The following is a 23,765-nucleotide window of genomic DNA, read 5'->3' as shown; positions in this document are numbered from 1 at the left end:
GTTTCCTCCTCTTACTGGTAAAACCCTTCCCCAATTACTGTAAAGTGTTTAAAATGACTAATTTGTCTTGTGTCTTTATTTACAGCTTTAAAAAAGGTTTAGATTTAAATTGGATTCAGAAACATAAATTTCGAACAATCGATTTGGATTTAAATTGGATTCAGAAACATAAAGAGTAATCTTACAATTACTCTTTAATTTTTTCTGTTCATCATTATTTATGAAAAACAACAAATACTAGTAAAGCTAAATTGAAGTGCAAAGCTATTGACATACCCAACCTTTAGTGATGAGTCATTTTAAAACAACGGTGTCTAAGGTCTTTTGAACGCTCGACTAATCCACCGAAATAATGGGTCTATCCCTCTACCCTTCTTCACTTAATTATTAAGGTATTATCTCAAATGGAAAGTCATAACCTACAAAGCTTGAATTCTGATATTTTAACTGAAGTCTTGAATTTACCATACGAGTCATCCTTGAAGAACAATTTCTATATATTTAAATTGAAAATGATAAGTAATTATTGAGTTTTAGCAATGATTGTTCAAAGTCTCACACTAATACTTTCCATTTTACAAGAAATGCTTAAATTGTTATCATTACCTTTTGAAACTCACCTAAGAAAAATCATAAAATTACAAAATAGCAAGAGTGAAAGATTAAGCTGTGATTCAACTTTTAGTGGGCACTTTCAGTATTGTTTTTTCCCCCTCCAGTAATATATATTTTTTTTATATTTTAAAGTAAAAATGAAAAAGAAAAGAAAAGAAGAAGCAGTGATTAATAGGTTTACCAAAAAATAAAAAATAAAAATAAAAATAAAGGGTAATTGTAAGATTTTTTTTTTTGAAAAAAAAATTCAAAGAGAAATTAATACTGAGTTTGGGATCCACAGCCAATCCTCCATCCTATTCTAGCTCATATATATATATAGTTAATTGATTGATTAATTAATTAATTAATTCAAATATAACATTGTTTTCACCAAAATATTGACAAATAGAGTAGGTTTGGGCAACGGCCAACCAAATTCCAATTCACGTGAAATAAATCAGAAAAAAATTTCCCGCTGAAGCCGGAGAGAGCGGAGACTGCAAGGTGGGTTGGGAGGAGAGGGAAGGGGAGAGAAGAAATGCAGCTTTCTGAGCCACAGGATGATCAGAGTCTTCACAGTTTTAGCAAAGCGTTGATGTCTCCCTTTGAAGCCTTCCGAGGATGTCTTAGGGAAAGGGCAAACAATGGGCAAGAAGAAGAAGGATATAATTCATTTAGAGCGGGAATCCGTCATCCCCATCCTCAAGCACAATCTCGTCACCACCTTGGCCAACCTCATAGGTTTTGTTTAATTGGGTTCATTTCTGTTTCTTTCTTTCTGTCTTTCTTTTTTCCAATCATGTATTCTTTTTCTTCATATCGTGTTCTGAACTTAGAGGGAAAAAATGTCTGAAATTTTTTTATAATGGATGTTCTGATTTTTCAGTGTCCCGAATCACGTGCATCTGTCTTTGATTTGATTGATTTCGTGGGTCGCTTCTTTGTATTTTTGGCCCCATGCTGCAGTCATATTTTCATGTGTAGTTGTGTTCATTTCTCCTAGTTTGTATGTAAAACATTTCTGAAATTGCCTGCTTTCATGGAATATCCATTGCTGTAATTAATTTACGTGCTTGTGTGCAGTACTATATGATGGTAATTTTCATATTCAAAAAGAAAATGAAGAAATATTCGAATCGAAAAATAGCAATCCAGGGCAAAATCCTGTTTGCCAACCCTTAAGAACTATTCCAAGTCAAATGGGGATGTTTTGAAGAACTTCTTTTCTTCTTATTTGATTCATAGAAGTGGATCCTGTAGAGTTACCCTACGTATAGCTAATTGAATCTGAGCTAACTATTTTTTTCAGCAGTTGTAATAAGTCACATCACATCCCTTGTGTAATTGTCAGAATCAGAATTATTGTGTATTTGTGGAGACTGGGGGGTTTCAGCTCAATCCTCTATATTCTAAACAAACTACTCTACTATATTCTTCACATCAATCTTGAGGGTTTATTACCTTAAGTTTTGGATTGAAATATCCTACTTCAATGTTGAATGAGAACCTTGAGTTTTAAAAATTTTGCAGAGCATGGTTCTGACCGGACTGAGTTTTTAAAGTTCTGCAAAAGAGTTGAATACACAGTTAGAGCTGGGTATCTTCTACGATTTGAAGATATGATGGTATTTATTGTTCTTTTGGTGCCCCTAAGCACAGGATCTTTATTCCTTTTCAGCATCATTCTTTGAATGATAATGCTTTTCACTGCTTTAAGTCTGAATTTAACTTATTATTGTGCTTGCAGCGACTGTACTCCCTATTTGATCCCATCCATGGAGCTCATAAATTGCAACAGCAGAACCTCTCACCTGAAGATACTGATATTTTTGAACAAAATTTCCTCACTTGCGTATTTGAGGTGTTGCTACCATAGTTTAGGCTTTGCTCCTTGCTGTTGTCTCATTTATTTAGTTACTTATTTGGTTTCATTATTCGTTTCATGGACAATCACCTAAATTTTTCAGCTCGCCCTAAAGATATTTATAAACCTATGCCTTATATTTTTCATGAAATTACAACAACAACAACCAAACCTTAAGTCCCACTAGGTGGGGTTGGCTACATGAATCCTTTTCCACCAATTTGCACGATCTTGGGCAATATCTTTGGAAAAATAAAGTTTTATTGTTAGATTACCACTTTATCTAAAAGTTTAAGCTATTAGGTTATGAGCTAACAATGTTTTCAAGCAATCAAGCCTTAACGCTTCCCTGCATGTGCAGTCCAACAACACGTGGAGAGATAAACGAACAATGAGTAACACCCATATTTGGGACACGATAATTTTTTTTTTTAAAAAAAAACTTAGTTTAAACACGGGCAAGAAGACTTGAACCTAGGACCTCCTAGTAACCAGCTCTAATACCATATTAGATTATCACTTTACCTAAAAGCTTAAGCTATTAGGTTGTGGGTCAACAATGTATATCAAGCCTTAATAGTTATTAAATCCTTACTTTCTCATTCCAAGTTATTCTAGGGCTACTCTATCCCTTATACCATCACTAATATTAATTGACCAACATTAAGCATGGCCAGTCTTATCGTCGTTTTATAGAATTTTATTTTTTATTTTTTAGGGTATTACAACACGTTTAAAGCACTTCTCCTTGTTTCCTAACCTACATAAACTCTATGTATTACAATTCATTCATTTTCTCCTTTAGCTTGCATAATAGAACCAAGGTATTGAAATCTCGTAGTGCTGTTAATTTCTTAACCATCAAGTTTAATCTTCTCTCCAATATTTCTCTTGCCATTACTAAAATTAAATTCCGTATATTCTCTCCTATTTCTATTTATCTTAAAATTTTAGATTTTAAAGCTCCTTTCCATAATTCTAACTTTGTTTGTATTCCACCTTATTATCAATCAAGACAATATCATCTACAAACAACATAAACCTTGAAACCTCATTTGGATACTCCTAGTAAGTTCATCCATTGCTAATGCAAAAAGATAAGGATTCAAAGAAAACCCTTATGTACACCTATTGTAATATGAATCTCCACCTATAGTCCTAATGCTAGTCATTACTTTATCGTACAAATCTTTAATTACTTCAATATACCTACAACATACTCCCCTTTTTCTAGAACCCACAATTTCCCTAAGTATCCTATGTCTCTAGGTCCATAAAAACCATGTACAAGTCCCTTTTCTTTTTCATAAACTTTTCTATAAAATTTTTAATAGATATATATATCTTTTGTAATATATCTCCTAGGCATAAAACCAAAATGGTTTTCAAAAACCTTCATTTCTAACCTAAGTCTTTGTTCAATCACCCTTTCCCAAGTTTTCATTTTGTGATCATAAGTATAATTCTATGATAGTTATTACAATTTTGAATATCTCCTTTATTTTTGTTTATAGGTATTAAAGTGTTTTTCCTCCATTAGCAGTTTCTTGGTTCTTATAATTGTGCTAAATAAATTAGTTAAGCAAATAATTCCATCATGGCCTAGGCATTTCCACACTTCAATTAGGATGTCATCTGGTCTGCTTTCCAATTTATCTTTTTTAAAGAAAATTTCAGTCTATTAACCCTAATTTGTGGGTAAATATTAAATTTTTAGCCTTTTTCTCATTTGTCAATTCTAAGTTTAAGCCTTCTGCTTGATTTTCATTAAATTGCCCTTTAAAGTGACTTTGTCATCTTTCTTTGATGTCTCCTTCTTTAACCAAAGCATTGTTTTCCTCAATTTTTTTTGCATTTGATCTCTCTTTTATGCCTATCTAGCTCTATACTTTTAATTATCTTTAATATTTATTGTTATCTTGTTTGTGCCTAAGATCATGGAAGGCATTGTTTTTATGATGCTAGTGTCTTTGAGATTTTTTGTTGCAAGAAAAGCTAAAGCCTCCCTGCCCTTGCCTTTGGTAAATTGCACTGTTGATTTTACAGGTGGTGAACACAACTTTAAGAATTCTTCTGTGCTGTTTTGCTTTGTTTCTTCTTTTTATATTTTTTGCTCTGTTTTTTGTTGTTGTTTTTTTTTTTTTTTCCATTTTGTTTTTTCTGCTTTTTTAAGTTTGCAAGGAGAAGAGTTTTCTTCTGCAAAGCAAGGAATTTTTATTTTGTGATTTTTTTGTTGGCCGGAAGAGTCATGCTACATGTGTGATGCGTGTGTGTGTGTCTATCTATATTGTAATTTGTAACCAAAGGTATCAGGTCCATTTCAACACCCAGCTAATACATGGGCAAGGGGCCTTCCCTTAATTCCCACCCTCCTTGGGGTAAGCAGGTACGATATTTGAACTCTAACACGACATTGTCCATGCCTTTGCCAGTGGGGTTACTCACGGGGTTAAACAGACAATATGCATTTCTTATTGCATTCTAGTTGTTGACTGCAACAATGTCACTGAGCATGCATTGGCTTTCCTGATGATTGAAATTTTCTATGTTTATTTTCCCCTTTTACTTAGATTTTCTAATATTTTCATTTTTCCCTCTTATTTAGGTGATGGATAAAAGCAATTTCAAGATAGTGACTGATGATGAGCTTGATGTTGCACTTTCTGGGCAATATCAGTTAAATCTTCCCATAAAAGTTGATGAATCTAAGGTCTGTAAGTACCAAGATATATCTGAATAATTCTAAAATCCTACTGTATATACTTTTGGATGTTTTCTTGTTTTAGTGTTTGCTGATTGCAGTCCTGTTCTTGCTGAGCTCAGCTTGACACAAAGCTTTTGAGGAGGTACTTTGAAAAACATCCTTATGAAAACCTTCCACATTTTTCTGATAAGGTATTATTTTTTTTTTTTTACATTTGACTGAAAATTCCAAGCTAATTGAAGTTCCTATTTGATGCAACTGACAGCATGGGCATTGATAGTCAATGGGACAAATATTGACTTTCTCATGCATGTGTTGCATGTAAACTTGTTTTAACTTTCTGTCATACTTTCATCAAATGTTGCATTTAAGGCTCGTTTAGTTGTTGAAAGCAGTTTTAATTTTTCGTTTTCAAGCTCCCAAATAATTAGAAAAATAGCATCTTCTTTCTCAGTTTTCCAAAATTTGTATAAAAATGTCACTTGTTTTCCAGTTTCCAGCATTTATACTGGAAAGTTGGGAAGCATTTTTTTTGTCCAAGTTCTCCGTATAAATTTTCAAAGTGGAATTTTTGTAATTCTTTATAAAACTAAAGATGAAAAAAGAAATTTGTTTTCCACAACAAAACAGGCCATTACTTGTTTCTTTTTTTACCTGAATATCTCATTCTGTTTATGTGTTATGCGTGATTTTGTTCAACAAATACAGTTTTTTTTTTTGTTCATTCCATTATCTTGTCCTTTTGTATGGTTTACTAGTTCTCTGCTTGCCCTTCTAAGTTTAAAAGTACCCTCCATAACCATATAAAGCTTACCTTTCAGTCGTGACCTTGTGTTTCTTATGTCAGTAATTGATGCATAAAATAATAATTTTCAAAAATGCTCACTGCATGTAATATATCACACGTGGACAGCTTTACAAAAACTCATTCTCATATCTCATAAAATATAGAAATATTATAAACAAACCATAGACTCAAGCCTGCTCTTGAAAAATGATTCATTAAAGGGAACTAGTTTTAAGAACAATTAATTATAAGGCAATCCTTCCATGTCAGACCATATGGTGTTGGATAGTAAGAAACAGAAACAGAGAGAGAATCGAGGGAGAGAAACAGGGAGAAGAAGAGGAAAGAAGAAGGGAGAAGAAGAGAGAAACTGTTGCAGGGCAGAATGGAAAGTTAGAAACAGAATAGAGAGAGAAACAGAAAGAGGAGAAGGGAAGGAGGAGGAAGAAGAAGAAAAAGAGAAGAGGAAGAGGCTGCAAGAGAGAGAGAGGGTAATCAGTTTTGAAATCTGAATGCATAATATGATCACTATTCATACACCACATCTTCCAAAATTTTTATAGCCAAGATCTAACTAGAACACATAATTGCATATTGACCCCAACCTAACTGAACAATACAACACAAACAAAAATCTAAATACAAGCATAATTTCCTAAGGGTATGCCAAAAGTAAGTGCGGCGAACAGGCAGCATAAATGATGTAGGCAGTCCTCCGTCACTATATCTTCTGCTTAAATATTCAAACTGAAAATTGATGCAATTAGTTCTGTTGTTAAATATTTTTTTTGAGAAATTCTAAAAGGTTCACAACGATGTCATGTGATCATCACTAAAATTATAGTAGTCATATGTTCTGCAATTGAATCCATGTTTGTCTATAAGAAGCAGCCACATTGCAAGATCTGCATATCTGTCTTTGAACAATTCATAGAATGTGCCAATGTGGGTAAGTTTTTTTTTTAATTAAAATTGTTAGATTACCACTTGGCCTAAAAGCTCAAGCTATTAGGTCATGGATTAACAATGTATATCAAGCTTTAAGCCTTTAACACTCCCTTGCACGTGCAGCCCGACAGCATGTGGAGAGATAATTATAAGGAATATAATAATTTTTTGTACACTGCACAATAAATGCAGATAGAACCCAGGACCTCCTGGTAGTCTGCTTTGATACCATGTTAGATTACCACTTTAACTAAAAGCTTAAGCTATTACGTTGTGGGCCAACAATATATATCAATCGTAACAAAAATAATTACAAATCGGTGGTACTCATTGCCATCTTTCTTCCCTGGCCTCTCCACCCCTCTCTCTCTCTCTCTCTCTCAAACTAATGTTGATTTCTCTATTTGCTTTCAGTACATAATCTTTCGACGTGGAATTGGATTTGATCAGACATCTGGTTATTTTTTCAATGCAAAAGTGGATGCCATCCTTGCACGTTTATGGCGATGTCTTTTGAGACTGACAGGGTAAGGATTATAGCTTTGGGATGTTGATGTTTCTCAGGAAAATATTTTCTGGTAAATTCTTTTAAATGTAGCCAAACACTTGAGCTGTATAACCTTATTAAGAAATTTGGATATCATCATTCTTTTAAAAGAATTTGAATGTCATCATCAACTATACACTGTGTGTATCCTGATTGAATATAATGTTATATTAGCATCACTGAGCTAATCTTTGACCTTAGTAGGGATCCTAAACTGTGAACATAGTGGTCTAATTCAGTGTACTTTTTATAATCTTAGGTCACATCTTTTTGAAATTAATCTGCCTTACACATTTAACATTTATTATCTTTTTTACAGGCTTAAGAGAATTTTGTACAGGAAATCTGGTGCACAATATAAAAAAGATCCAAAGAAGCCTGACGAAATAAGCATTGAAGTGGAGCAAGAAGGCCTACATGTTGAAAGGATCCACATTGACAATATGAAACTCAGGTTTTAAATGATCTCCCAAAGTTGCAGGGTTGCAGTTTTTATTTCTTGAGGCTTGATATACATTATTGGCCCACAACCTAATTACTTAAGCTTGTAGGTAAAGTGGTAATTTAACATGGTATGAGAGTTGGTTACCAGCATGTCCTGGGTTCTAGTCTTTTTGCCCATGTTTATTTGTGGTGTTTAAAAAATTACTGTATTCCCTGTAATGGGTGTTATCTATCGTGTGTTTATCTCTCCACATGCTGTCAAGTTGCACTTATCGGGAGAGTGTTTAGGCTTGACATACATCATTGGCCCAGAACCTAACAGCTTAAGCTTTTAGGTGAAGTGGTAATCTAACATTATTATATGAAAGTCTTTATTTAATAACATTTTCACATAAATGAAGGACTTAGTAGTTGAAAAATTTTCAAAAACATTGGGGTTTTCAAAACCACACAACACATTCCACACATTCAAGAGAGATATATGGAAAGTTGTCCCACACTGGAAAATTAGGAAAAGGAATATATGTTATTAAGTGTTTGTCTCTGATACCTTTAAGTTACTAGCCTACCACACAGTCCCATTTGGGCCCTAAAAGGCAGTGCTTGCTCGGCCGCACATGCATGCACAGTGTGGACTGTAGGGTACATAGTGTCACTTCAGCAGAGCACTTAGCACTTTGCTTGTGAGGACTTAAAAAAAAAAAGAGTGTGCATCTGTGGCATGGGCTGTAGGGCACACTGTGTCACTTTAGTGGCGCATTTAACACTTTGCATGTGAGGACATTAAAAAAGAGCGTGCAGCTGCAGCATTGGCTGTAGGGCACACTGTCATTTTAGCGAAGCAGTTAGCATCTTGCACGATTGCATCGTGCAAGGGCTGGGCTGGGCTTTATCCTATATTATTTTGGAGTTTTGGTCACACTGTTCTTAATATGGGATATCTGTTTTATATGGGTCATTCAGAAGTCATCCAGAATTTAAGGACACCTGCACATTCATGCTTCTGCATGTGTGTGTATGTATTTATGTATGTATGCATGTAGAAATGAATCACTAATGGAATAATAGCAAAAATTTTTGTTAAATTAATCAAACAAGCATATTTCTAACTGTAGTACTTAGTGATCAAGTGTGCTATTCATAATTCATTCATCAAGTAGAAGGAAAAATACAATTGAGACAATTAGGACCAAAATGCATTGTTCATCTAAAAATAACACATGGAGATAATTATAGTACAAAATTATAGTTACCTGGAAGGCTGGAACGGTGCATTTCAGGCATTGGTGTGGGTATTGGAATGGGGTATGCTACTTAAGAGGTACGCATTTCTTAGTGGAGTAGGCTTAGTTGGCATGCCATTTTGGTTCATGGGTACAACTGAACCACTTATTTGGTTCAATTAGTTAGTATGTTATGTTGGATCACAGTAAGTTTTGAACTAATTACTTAGGATGGGTTATAGAATATAGAAAGACAATTGCATCATAGTTCATAATTTGTACATAAGCAACGTTAGAATTACAGTTTGATAAAAGCTGCATAATGCAGATTTTGCAGAAGAAAGTTCAAGCAAACCAGACCAACAAAAAACTACACAAATCTATAAACTTCCCAAGTCCCAAAGTCCAAACAGATTTAACTCATACAAATTCACAAAAATGTATGCATTTTTTTTTATAAATTGCTCATTTGCCATTTGTCGTACAATTTGTTTTGAAAGTCTTTAAATTTTTCCTATGATTTTTTATTTGACAATGGTTAACAAATCTGGGTCGCCCTTTTGGCATCTCCATATCCATCAAAATGGGATGCTATTTACCCAAGAATTGGTACGTGCAATCTAGATCGCGGTTCCCTGGAGGAAGAAGGGCAGCAACCCAGGTAACTAACTATAAAGTTTAGAAAGAGTCGTTATGATAACTGAAGTAAGTAGCACCAGTATTTTGTAGATCAGATTTACATATTATCAAACACATCCAGTTCCAAGAGAAGAAAGGGGAGGAAGAGAAGAAATCCAGGGGTTCATCTCTCTTTTTCTACAAGTGAACCAATATAGACAGATTGATGACTTCATATCTCCCTCCCCCTGGAATGTGCTTGAGTTTACCTGTTTAACACGTCCATGTGTGTGTGAGAGCAATGTCTCCATAACCTTGTATTCTCTTGACGAGGTCCTATGCAATGTGCTTGTCACTCCAAACATTTTAAATTCTGCGTTTAGGATCTGTTGATCTATTTAACTCATTGTAGAAGCCATCCCAACTTATTGTTCTTAAACAAAATCATCACCGAAGTGTTAGCTAATAGACTGAGTAAGGTGATTGATAGGACTATTTCTAAGGTTTAGAGTGCTTTTTTGGGGGGTAGGCAAATTGTGGATTTTGGTTGCTAATGAGGTCGTGGAGTATATCCGAAGAAGGAAGAAGAAGGGCATCATCTTTAAATTGGATTTTGAGAAAGCTAATGATAGATTGAACTAGGAGTTCCTAGATAAGATCTTTGTGAGCAAGGGGTTTGGAGAGAGATGGCGGCATTGTATTAGAGGCTGTTTGCTTTATGTGAGCTACTCCGTATTAGTAATTGGTGAGTCTAAATCTTGGCTTAAGGCTATGAGAAGGATTAGACAAGGAGACCTTTTTTCCCCATTTTTGTTTGTTTTAGTGGCTGATTCTTTGAGTAGGATGGTGGAAAGGGCATTGGATAGAGGTTTAGTGTGTTAAAAATTGATATACATTGTTGGCCCACAACCTAACAACTTAAGTTTTTAGGTAAAATGGTTGTCTAACATGGTATCAGATTTGGTTAACAGGAGGTTTTGGGTTCTAGTCTTGTCGCCTGCGTTTATTGTCTGGTATTTAAAAAATTATTGTATTCCCTATAATGGATGATATTATCGTGTCTTTATCTCTCCATGTGCTGTCAGGCTGCACTTGGGAAGGAGTGTTAAAGCTTGATGTATATTGTTGGCCGGTTGGCGCAAAACCTAACAGCTTAAGCTTTTAGGTAAAGTGGTTGTCTAACATAGTGAAAGGCTTGGAAGTGGGGAGAGAAAGGGTCAAGGTTTCGCACCTTCAGTTTGCTGATGATACTATATTTTTTTCTAGAGGATCATAAACCATCCTGTAAGAATATTTTGGGTCTCCTTCATGTTTTTGAGAAGGTTTCTAGGCTTAAGATTAATATGGGTAAGAGCGGTATTGCGGCTATCAATATGGCTGTTGAGAATGTTAGGGAGCTATCTGTGGAGGCGGGATGTAGTGTTTTGGATTGGCCACTGTCCTACATTTGGGTTCCTTTGGGGGGCGGGGGGGGGGGGGGGGGTAACCCAAGGTCTGCTAGTGTTTGGGATCCTGTTGTGGAAAGGGTTTCTAAGAGATTGGATGGGTGGAAAGGTGCTCTTTTTTCTCTTGGTGGTAGAATTACTCTTATCCAGGCCTGCCTTTCTAGTATCCCTTTATATTTCCTTTTAATGTTTAGGATTCCGGAAAGGGTTGCTAATAAGATTGAGAAGATTTTTTTTATGCTATGGGGTAGCGGGTAGTAGGGATCATCTGGTTAGTTGGGGAGTGGTGGGTAGGTTTAAACAGGATTGTGGTTTGGGTATAAGATATTTGGTGTCGAAAAACACAACCCTTTTGGCTAAATGGCTTTGGCGGTTTCCCGCTAGAGAATTCCTCTCTATAGCATTTGGTTGTTAATTATAAGTATAGATTAGATGAGAATGAGTAATATAATAATTTGAGATTTAGATGTTTTTGGGAGAGCATGTGGAAAGCTTTCTCCCAAAGTTATTCCCACTTCATTCCCCATATTAAATTCCTCGCGGGTAGAGGTAGTAATATCCGATTTTGGAAAGATCCTTGGTGGGGAATGTCGTTTTGTCCACCTCTTTTCCATGTATTTTTTTTCTAAGCTCAGAGCAGGATGAGTCAATTTCTTCTTTTCTTATTAATTCAGGTGGGCCTTTACCTTCTTAGAATTTTCACTTCCACATGTCGTTAAATGATAGGGAGATGGGATAACTATTCTCTTTGCTAGTCTTGTTCTTTGCTAGTCTTGTTGAATTACTGTCATTTTTCTTTACAGGAGGATAGGCAGTCTTGGTTTCTGTATCCTTTGGGGTTTATTTGTGTAAATCTTTTTGTAATTTTTTGAATAGGTCGAGTTTTCTTTTTCTGCTCTATAGTTCCATTTGAAAGGTCAAAGTCCCTTTTAAAATTAAGGCTTTTATCTAGTTGGTTGCACTTGATAGAATTAATACCATTTACTTGCTGCAGGTTAGGAGACCTTTGAAGGCTATATCTCCAGACATATTCATCATTCATCGTGACTATGCTTGGAGTGTTTGGAATAAGCTAATTGGTATTTTAGGTGAATGTTGGGTGAGTTCTAAGATAATGGAGGATTTTTTGGCACTGACTTTGCTGGATTTGGCAGGAAAAAGGAAAGGACAGCGCTTTGGAAATGTGTGTTTTTTTTTTTGCCATTTTTTAGGGGTTGTGAATGGAGCGTAATGCGTGCATTCTTCTAGGGAAGAAGTTGGCTCAGGTGTTGGTTGGGTAAAAGATACATTATTTGGCTTCTCTTTGGTGTGTGAGACAAGGGAGTTTTAAAGGGGTGAACTTTTCTGATATTCTGCGCAATTGGCATTATGTGTTGGAGTGTCAGCTCATGATGGTTTTTTTTCTTTTTCGTTCTTTAGTCTGTAGGTTGTTCCTTCGTGTTTTTTTATCTAGATTTTCCAAACTTTGTTAAGGAGATGTCTTATTCTCCTAGATGTATATTCTTATTCTACTAATGAATTCTTCTTTTATTATAAAAAATTATTCTTAAACAAATGAAACATGAATTAGTCTTGTCTGTATCAATATTTTTTTTTAGTTGCTCACTTCCTAAAGAAAATCCGGCATTCCAGATAATTGCATATAATACCTTTTTTTGAGTCACCATATTATTGCTCATGGTGGAGGAATGACAATGTTCTGTCCTCATTTTGTTTACGTATGTCAATGCTGGATTCTATCTAGGGTGTTGAATGATGGGATTTAGTATGCGATCCACAAACAATAAAGTAAAGGTGGGGGGGGGGGGGGGAATAAATCAAATGAACAAGACACAGAGTCGCCACCATATTTTTTGAAGGATGGGGAAAATAAAGAAAAATACTAAGTCTGCAATCACAAACTGAGTTCAGGAGTACATTTGTGCATAAGGAAGGTGACTGATTAACCATCTCGGTGATGGTTGGCCAATCAGCGCCCTTATTGGCACCTGTTTATGGAATGTTACTGTAATTACATGTGTGTGGCATGTGTCACTCCTTATAAGAATATTGTGAAAGTGATAGAAAAGATCCCCTTTTCGGTCATCCAGTAATAACTTCTGTCTATGAGCACTCCAACATGGCTTCTAGAAACCCATAATACGAATTTTAAAGGGGTTGGCTGCAGAACTTTAGATAATTTTTAAAATGATGATGATGGTGGATCGGGTTGTATTACCAATATTCAAAGAAAACATGTTTAGAAAATGAGTATAGAAGAGGAGATATTGGGTTGTATCACTAATTTGAAAATGATTTGGAGATGCATGAGTTTAATTGGAAAATTCTAGTATTTCATCATCAGCCCCTTTCTTTTAAAATCAAGAAGATTTTTGAAAACAATTTTGTTTTTTTGGAAACAGGTTAGGTGGGGACTTCAAATCACCAAACAAGCATCCAATTAGATAGTCTTAGGTTCATTTAATCTAATCTCATTAGTTAATACCATAATCTCCTCGATTATATGATCTTTGGGAGTTAAGAATCTTAATTGTGCTTAAGGATAAGGAAAAGAAGACACTATACAGTAAAAAATCACATCATAAATCTGAATTAGACTTCGGGAATCGAGGTTATACAATTGGATATGTAAGACAACACATTAACAATAAAAGACTATAAATTAGAGAGGACAGAGGATTTTCTAAGCAAACTTGCTTTTTTGGAAATTTCCATATTTTTCTTTTTTTCTTTTTGAATTAAGAAATGGTTAATCCATAATTATATGAAGCAGCACCTTAAGCATGCTCCTACTAATGAATAGCAATTCACCATAACACATTGACATATGAACTTTTACGTATTCATGCATGTATATACTAACATTGATGCTTATTAACATATACACCTATACATTCATTCACATGTATTAATATTAAACATGTATGCACCTATGTATTCTTGCGTTCATATATTTGGCATTCCATAGTACCCCAACATACACACCAAGTATCTACACACAATTAGCCTACACATTCTTTTCCATACATGCATATGCCATTTAAATATTATATATATATATATATATATATATCTAAAGGTACACATATATACATAAATCTTACCTGTATACATATCAGTGCTTATATACATACAAATACATACATTTGTACATATATATGTTTAAATACACCCATTTTCCATACATATACATATGAAACACACACCTACGCATGTGCATATTAAACACATATTCATAAATACATATTTATATATACACATCTATATACATACACATTTGCATATTCATATGTCTTCATTTAAATGTATATATATCTACATGTATATTCGCTTACACCTACTTGTGTACACATATATACACATGTATATCTACATGTTCAAATACATTCCTATTTTATAAATATGTACATTTACACACTTCCACATATGTACACATACACATATACACATATACTTTAAGTACACATATTTACCAATACACAGACATATTTAAACATACATATATATTTACATACACGCTACAAACATATGTCTTCTAGTATAAATGTATATACATCCATTACATACTAACATATTTAGCCATATATTACAACACATATATATTCTCTTACACGTGCATGGGTACATCGCACACACACACACACACATGCATGCAACTTACACACAAACTTGCATGCTGTGGTCCAAACGGCCACACACACATGCATAAATTCATGCTGACACATTGCCACATGCATATGAATCCTTATGCATATTTATATTGTCACACACACATGCATAAACAAATACACATAAAATTACATATACTATCATACATACACTCATGTATAAGCATCTATAATCTCACCATTCTTGCACATGAGAATGCATGCACATGCAACATTGCTATCACCCAAACTAACCTGCTTTCAAAAATACAAAAATAGAGATAAAGTAGCAGAGAGAGAGAGAGAGAGAGAGTACCAATCATGTTTCTAGTGAGGTGAGATCTAAGCTTGGTGAGATGTCTAGATAGTACATCTTTCTGGGGTATCATAAAGTGGGGTTCAAGCTGTGGGATCTAATGACAAACAAGGTGGCGATCAGTAGAGACATGGTTTTTGATGTTAAATCCATGGTGCAGTGTACTTAGGTTGATGAAAAGAAATAGGTGCCAGAAAGCTACAGCAGCAATGAACATGTTGTGCAGGTGGAGTTAGGGACTCAGGGTAGAAGTGCAGGGAGCTCTAGCTTAGGATACCAGCAGTATCACAATATAAACTTCAGTAGAAATGAGATTGTGACGTAGGTGGAGTTACAGACTCAGGGCAGAGATGACATTGTTCATATTGCAGGGATTTCTAACTCGGGAGACCAGCAGGATCACAATAGGCCCAGGTGCACTATCAGGCCACCGTCCATGTATGAATTTGATGATTTGATGTCTTATGCATTCATTACTACCAACAACGTTCCTACTATTTTTCAAGATGTGGTGCACGGTAAAGGAAAAAATAGATAGATAAGTGCTATGGTGGAGGAGATAAAGTTACTGCATAAGAATTAGATGTGGGAGAGTGATAGGATGCAAGTGGGTAATTATTCTGTTGCATGGTTTTAAATCGCGGTAGCGGGTAGCGTAACGTAATGGTAACAGGTGTAACGGGAAGCAGGAGTAGCGGATGTTACATAACGGGAAGCGGGTGTAACGGCCGTGAATTTTTTTTAAGCACGCACAACTTTGTGCATATTAGCGTACTTGCATGTTTTAAGCTTTTGGCCATTCTTAGAAAGGGTTTTAGTGTATTCTGGACCCTTTAGTTCGAGTAACTAAGTTATTTGGTAAGGGCAACAAGTTTACATTTGTTTTAAACCATCATTGATAGAAAATTACGTGTGTGCGCGTATTTATACTTCTCATTATCCTTATCTGTGATAAATTCTTATGTGTGCTAAATGAATTAATAAAATAAAATACATTATACACTCCATTAATCTATTAGACACATAAGACATACGAATAATATAAATATAAAATAGCTAGAAAAGAAAGAAGGTTGAAGTTGAAAAATAAAGAACATAAATATCACATTACTAATATTATTAAAAAAAAAATTCTTAACAAGTTAGTATTTTGAATATGTTAATTAATGCATCTATTGTGAGTATTTAAAGAAAAAGTAAATTTTGTATCATTGTCATCCTTATTATAATCTTTTCCACCTCTTGCCATTTGGTATATTGAGAATGATATATGAAAGAGAGAGAAAAAGTGAGAAGAAAAAGTAAAAAATAAAATATTTTTTTGGTGTAACAGTCCTATAGCAGTTACGTAACGGCCGTAGCGGCCTTTACATAACGGTCGCGGTCCGTAACGGCTGCTACGGCCGTGATTTTTCTTCCCACCGACCCAAAAAACCTTTACGTAACTGCGTTACGTAACGGTCGCGGCCTTTATTTAAAACCATGTTCTGTTGTTTTATATTGATGACATGTTAGTTGGTGAAAAGATTTTGATTGAGGTTAATCAGTTAGAAACTTTGTTGAGAAAGGAATTTGACATGAAGGTTTTGGGTATAGCCAAAAAGATTCTTGGGTTAGAGACTCTCAAGGATAAAGCTGCAAGGAGATGGAGGTTATTTCAGGGTGGCTTTGTGGACATAATTGTAGGGAGATTGTGGTTATCTCAGGGTGGTTTTGTGGAGAAAGTGTTGGAGAGGTTTAGCATAGTTGATGTTAAACCGGTCACTGGTACACCGTTGGCAAATCAATGTAAACTGTCTACCGCTCAGTACCCGAGGACGGACGGTGATGTTCGGGACATGTCAAAGGTCTCTTACATCAGTGCAGTGGGGTGCTTCGGTGGGCAACATAGCAATCCTTCAGTTGTGATATTTGTGAATGCATACTACACAGGGCACTGGGATGACAAGAGGTCTACAATAGGGTACATTGTGGGAGGGCATACTTGTTGGAAGTCGAGGGTATAGTCTCAGGTTGCACTTTCAACAACTGAGTCAGAGTACTTGGCAATGGCTGGGGCTGCCAAGGTAGTATTGTCATTTAGAGGATCGTTCAAGGAGTTAGGTATTCAGTTAGGTGGAGTTCCTGTTACCACGGACAAGTTCAAGCATCGCTTGGACTTGGTTTATGTCTCCAGGTGCTAGACGGGAGGCAATCCTAATCTAGTGTCTCGGGTGGAGTAGCGGGTTATCTTTCATATTTCTCTTAAGTGGTGAATATTTGTCAAGGTGGAGATTGTTGGAGATGTGACTTATATTGAGTGGAATGCATGCGCTGGAAAGCATAGTGAAGCAAAGAATAAGGTAGCTGAGCTGCAAGAAGAAACCGTCGACGGTTGGGTCGATGATTTGGTTGACGGTTTCAGTCCATACCGTCAATGGTTTCCTGAAACCGTCAACGGTTTTGTTCGGCGCAAATCACAGATTTTGAAACAAGAGATCAGTAGATTGGGAGATTTCAGAGGATTTTCCTTTGGGGATTGCTACAGGAGTGTTTTAGATATAGTCTAAGTCTTCTGTACGCATAAGGTTGGAATATAAACCATATTTTGTAACCCTTGATGTAAGCTTGACAAGCTTGACAATCTGATTGTGAAAATCAGCTGTTTGCTCTCGTGGAAGTAGGCGTGGAAGTAGGCAAATTGTCGAACCACGTAATTTCTTGTGTCGTATGTTTTTATTGCTTGCTTTTTTTTCTCTTTGTGGTTGATTGTTAATTTCCATATATTCATCGTTGAGTACTTGCATTGCTTGTTCTGATTCGAGTTGTGTGTGTTTCCGCTGTGCATTCGAATCAACAAATCTATTATTGGACGATGACACCTTACAACATTCTATCTCTTCTCTATAAATATCTGCTGATTATTCTTTTTGGCACTTTAACCATCAAGCCATCTGAATACCTTCACGTATCACCATGCACACTTGAACTTCTTGGGAATTGTTTGCCTCTCCTCTTTGGGACATCTCCAAAACATCTATTACTTGTGTACACAACAAAACTCTCCTCCCTTCTCAAGAACCCCCTCCACAGTCCCTCCACAATCTCTTAATGAATCCCTTTTTTTCTCTTTTTTTCCCCCTTGGAGGGGGGGGGGTGGGGTTGGTGCTGGTAAATGTGTGTCTAAACCCTTAGGATATAAAATAGAGAATAAAATAATGACTTTAGAGTTGAGTTCCATTGGGAAAAGTGCAAATTTTCCTTGCTCTTCTAAACATTTTTGAAGCAAAGACGGGCAGCTTTTTAAAATTTTTTTTTTTTTTTAATGGACTTAACACTTCATCACCTAAAGTGCAACCGTCACTGGACTCCAATGTTGTTTCAGAAAGAAGATCTAGGTGCAACCCTCATTGGCTTGAAAAGTTTTCTGCAGATCATAGTTTGATCTCAAAATTACTTTGATCTTTTCCCATTATTCTTGATATCTTCATCATTTGACTCTCTCTCTCTCTCTCATGTGTGAATGTGTGGAAGATATGTATTGGTCAAGGGTGTCTACAAACACAATGCTGCATTAATGCCTTAGACCTCTTCTTCTGCCTTAAATTTGGTCACTTTAGGATTTGGTTAATTAGTTAGAAGCAAGAACCTACTATGATGAGGATTCTTTTGATTTGGGAACTTGATTAGCAATTCTTACTCAAAACATTTACTGACCTGCACTCCTACCTTCGTAGAATCTCACTCTCATAATTGACAAAATCTTGCTTCCATCACAGGTAGAAAATGAAGTACTTAAAAGAAAAACTTAAGCTCTAATTTTCATTCATTCATTTAATTATGATGCAACAGAGAAAATTTTTACATCATAGAAATTACTGTAATAATTTCTGGAAGATAATAAAAATTGAAGTTCAGTTTAGATTTAATAATAAAAATTTGATACAAAATAATTATGTGTGCACATATATTGTTCTTGCTAGGTCCTTTGTTAATAATGACAATGTTATTTCTTGTCCCCACAGTATCCGTAATCTGCTGAGAAAGATCACAATTCAAGAGCCTACATTTGATCGGATAATTGTTGTCTACAGGTACTTCTTTAGTTCTTTTTTATTTCCTTTTGATTTAAAATTTTTCATGAACAATGTTTAGGATTTTGTCAAACAGAATATTCCCTTTGGACCTAGGAAATCCAGGTGCCTTGGGAAGAAATGAATTGCATAGAGAAACTGTCAAAGTTTCAGGAGCTTTCATTTCCTAAAATTACCTAGACTTTACTCCATCTTCTCTGTTCCTGTTGGACACGCCGTAAATGGACATCCACTTATGCTTAACCACACTGTGTTCTACAGGAGAGCAAGTTCCAAAGGAAAAGAAAAGCGAGGGATATTCTTGAAGCATTTCAAAAACATTCCAATGGCCGATATGGAAATAGTTCTTGTGAGTTTTTTCCTGCTTTCCCTCTCTCTACCCTCTTTTTTTCCCTAAGTATTCAACTTCTAAATTGGTATCAGAACTTTTTTCCCCTTTAACAGCCAGAAAAGAAAAATCCAAGTTTGACTCCGAAGGACTGGGTCAAATTCCTTGTCTCTGCTGTGCTTGGGCTGGTTAGTTAATTAATATCCATGAAGTTCAAAGAAAACACTGTTTTCTGTTTTCTATCACCTGGTCCAGATGCAAAATGACTTTCCTTATAGGTTGCTGTAATCAGTTCGCTTCAAATGCCTAAAGCTGATATCCGGGTCATGTTTGCCATCCTCTCTGCACTAATTGGTTACTCTGTTAAGACATACATCATGTTAAGTATCTTCCTTTTTTTTCTTTTTTCTTTTCTTTTTATTTTTTTTGTGGGGTTGAGGGTTATTATTGTGGTTTTACTGTCTTTTTCCTTTTCTGTTTGCATGTTTATTAGGTTATTTTGTCCCATTGGTAGTCCATGTTTTTGTAACATAGTTAACTAGGTGCCTCTACCTCTCACATAGTGTAATTTTTTCTTGTTTTAAAACATTTGTTGAAATTTATTGTTACTAATGTGGTTATTATTTTTTTTTCCACTGCCTGCAGGTTTCAGAAAAACTTCTCTCGATATCAGAACTTAATCATGAAGTCCGTGTATAACAAACAACTGGATAGTGGACGGGGCACTCTTCTTCACTTGTGCGACGATGTGATTCAGCAAGAAGTAAGGACCAATCTTGGAAAATTATATTTTCTTTTAATATTTGATTATTCTTTTAACAGGTAACAATGATCTTATTAACAAAAGTGCATGGAAAAATACATAGCCTTCAAACAAGTAGCTTGGTGTTTGGACTGGTTTGAGTTACTAAATACTTGATGAAGTTTGGACTCCATGCGAGATATTCAATAGCAATAAATTGAAAACTAGTTAGCAATTTACTTAGGTACCAGTTTAACAGTTCTAAGTATCTTGGTGTGCGATGGGCTTGAGACATTTTCTTGTTTAAATGTTGAATTCCAGAAGCATCTACAAGCTGTACTACCATTACTCATAAGATATTTCATTTGCCTCTATATTCTCTGACATGCTACAGACACCCATAAGATATTTCTTCTTTCTCTCTATTTTTCAGAAAATAATTTGGTTCAGAACTAACATTCACATGACATTTTGAGGGAAGAAAAAGAAAGGATAATAAGGAAGGAATTCATTTTTCGTTGCGTTTTCTATCTATATCAAATACTATTAAAAAAATAAAAAAAATTGGTATATCAATTATCAAATGTTAATATCATTTAAAATAAAAAATTTGTCCATTGATTTTGTATATCTTTTATTTTCTTTCTCACTTTCCTTCATGAAAAACTGGATTCTTTTGTATTTTCCTTTCCTTTCTCTAATGTTTTCCAAGTTCCAAACAAGGACTTAGTGTTTGTTTCAGATCTTGACATAGTTTTGGAGTATCTGATATTTATAAAAAATACATTTTTTTTTTTTTGGAGTAGATGTCATAGTTATACTCTGCTGTATGCGTCAGTAATGATGCAATATATGCTTATGGGCCTTCGTCACAAATTTGTTATCGTGGTAGTTTGACTGTTATATAATGCATTCTTGTCCTTTATGGAAGCTGTCACGAGCTGCCAAATGCTTACACAACCTCGTAATTTGATTGTGCAGGTGAAAGAGGTGATCGTGTCTTTCTTTACATTGATGGACCAAAGAGAAATTACTAAACAGGTATGCATCACTTTCATGTGCTCTCTCTCTCTCATTTTTTTTTTTTCATTGCTATAATGATTCTTACATTTGGTGTGAATTCTTGTAACACTACTGATTTTACAACTTTTTTTGTGATGATGTGAAATAGGATCTTGACCTGCAGTGTGAGGCACTAATTAAAGAAAAGTTTGGTGAAAGCTGTAATTTTGAGGTAGATGATGCAATTAGGAAGCTAGAAAAGTTAGGACTTGTTGCTCAGGTGAATTCTTATTTTCTCTATTTCTCCTCCATGACTAAAACTTACAGCAATATCACCATTATTATCTGCTTGTACTTCGACCCATGAAGATTTTTCATTGCTTGCTTGAAAATATTGTCTCCATGCTTATGTCCGTGTGGTTCAGAAAAATAGTAGCAAAAGGTCTTCTGGGATCTAATAAAGTTTTTCTTTCCTTTTGATTGGTGACATAAAAAGATCATCATATTAAGTTCATCTATACCTTGTTACATGTGTATGTGTGTCCATGTAGTTTGACCACTATAGCTCTTTATGTGCCTAAAATACTTTTTTCAGATAAAAAAGAAACTATTGAGAGAAGGATGAATATAGGAGGAAGATGATTCCTCCAGTGCCTAGGAATAAAATAGACTTTTTGTTCTCTCTGTGGCGCATTAGGCATTTGCTTCGGTGACTCACATCCCAGGGAATAGGATGCCATTTCCCTGGGAATACAGATTGCCAAAGAAATAAATGGGAATGTTTTGTGATCGTAACGAATTCCTAGAGAATTCTACATGCCTAATGTCTCGGATTCTAGGACAAACCAAACATGGGCATCAAGGATTCTAACTCACATTTCCAGGAATCCTAAAAGATTCCATGAACCAAGTAACTTGTTGAGTAACTGTAATAATATCATCACTGCAGGAGAGACCTGAGCATGCTCTAATTTGGTGCCTCTTCTGGGGAGCCATTTTTGAATGCAGGATGCTACTGGAAGATATTCTTGTATTGGCTTGAAGCATGCTAATGACATCATTGGCACCACAACTGAAGAGTTTGTCCTCACTGCTAACCAGGGTGCTTCTGCTCTTTGACGCAGTCTTTCCAAGGAAAACTTGGTTTAGAAATCACCTTGGGACATTTCTGCGGATGCTAGCTTTGCTTTCAGGCAACTCTCCACCAGTGTCTTGAATGAGATTTTTTGTTTTTGCTTTGTTCTTTTGGGCTCCCGAGGTTACAAAATGCAAAGGGAAGGAAAAAAAAAAAAAATCTACTTTTTTCTTGTTTAGTTATAGAGAATGATAGAGAAAATAGAATGTATAGCAAATAATAAACAATTTATTACATAGATGTCATTAACTATTAATTGTTTTGTAATTTCCTTCTATGATTTTCTCTACTTTCTCACAAAATCCTTGAATCAAATGGAAGACTGGTATCTTTCAATGTATGCAATTTCATTTTTCAATTCCCTTAGTTTTGTGTGATCAAAAAGGTTATACATCTTACAAGGAAACTCCCAAAGTTCACCACAGACAGAACATCTTCCAAACAATCGTTTCATAGATTGGTTTTTTGAAACAAGGTAGGCTGATGCACACATTATGCAGATTTTTGGAAACAATGCACCCTGCCTTCAAAGAAGCTTGAAATATTTTATCTTTGTTCAGGTTATCATCACCTAAAAGTCGAGATGTGGTGGAAAACATGAAAATTGCCATTTTGTATGTGACAGATATTTAAGATCTAAATGAAAATTGGCCTCAATATCTGGGCAAACATGCACGTCCAAATATTAAGTTTATAGTCTCCAGTTCTCTCCAAATATTGAGTCATATATGATTGAAAAGCTGCAAAATGAAACAAGAAAGTGCAGAAGTGCTTTTAGGTTTTCAAAACAGCTTCACATTTTTTTTTTTTTTTTTTGAATATGCACCGGGTATCCACGCGTCCGTTTTACGGTCCACGTGACTAATCCTGCGCCATTTGAAGTTGACCCCACAACTCCAAAGGGAGGATAAATTCAGGAGTCCAGGGGCGGAAACGAGTCTGGGAGAGTTTGAACACCTGACCTTGTGAAAGGCACTCTCACAGCCCGCACTACCACCTGAACCACACCCTGGTTCACTTATTAGCATAGTTAAATGTCCAGCAAACAGGACTGTGACCTACTAGTTTCAGAATATTGACCATCTGCAATGTTCCAAATCTGAGTATAGCTATGCAATGGATCAGTGATTACACGAGCCCATATAACAGGTGTTTAGTATGGGGCTGTGATGATATAGGGCCCACACGGCAGGTGTTAAGTGGGGCCCATGCTGCTGCATTCATTGAACATCTGCCACGTGGAGCCTGTGGCATTACAGGCCCCGCATCCTTTAGTATTTTCCTCAAAATATGCACTATTATACAATGTTGAAGTCTTAAAGGTTTGATCCAAAAGGCAAAAATA

At 35.5% G+C, this 23,765-nt stretch overlaps 1 protein-coding gene across 3 annotated transcripts; it reads left to right on the top strand.

Annotated features, from left to right (window-relative positions):
- Window positions 1-1,023: 1,023 nt before the first annotated feature.
- LOC131167711 (uncharacterized) lies at window positions 1,024-22,778 on the top strand. 3 transcript variants are annotated; one of them, XM_058126549.1, is made up of 15 exons: window positions 1,024-1,338; window positions 2,128-2,222; window positions 2,345-2,458; window positions 5,067-5,171; window positions 5,285-5,356; window positions 7,315-7,427; window positions 7,767-7,901; window positions 19,145-19,213; window positions 19,475-19,562; window positions 19,658-19,729; window positions 19,820-19,920; window positions 20,187-20,304; window positions 21,265-21,324; window positions 21,455-21,565; window positions 22,294-22,778. In XM_058126549.1, the coding sequence occupies exons 1-15, from the start codon at window positions 1,242-1,244 to the stop codon at window positions 22,402-22,404; spliced, it is 1,461 nt and encodes a 486-aa protein (XP_057982532.1). In that variant the 5' UTR covers window positions 1,024-1,241; the 3' UTR covers window positions 22,405-22,778. The 3 variants fall into 3 exon arrangements, with proteins under 3 accessions (XP_057982532.1, XP_057982534.1, XP_057982533.1); XM_058126551.1 differs by lacking the exons at window positions 2,128-2,222; window positions 2,345-2,458 and having other exon boundaries at window positions 1,287-1,338; XM_058126550.1 differs by lacking the exons at window positions 1,024-1,338; window positions 2,128-2,222 and having other exon boundaries at window positions 2,370-4,847.
- The last annotated feature ends 987 nt before the right edge of the window (window positions 22,779-23,765 follow it).

The sequence above is a fragment of the Malania oleifera genome, chromosome 11, assembly GCF_029873635.1.
Source record: "Malania oleifera isolate guangnan ecotype guangnan chromosome 11, ASM2987363v1, whole genome shotgun sequence".
NCBI classification, from domain to species: Eukaryota; Viridiplantae; Streptophyta; class Magnoliopsida; order Santalales; family Ximeniaceae; genus Malania; species Malania oleifera.
Note: the sequence above shows the minus strand (reverse complement) of the source record. Positions and strands in the feature narration are given on the sequence as shown.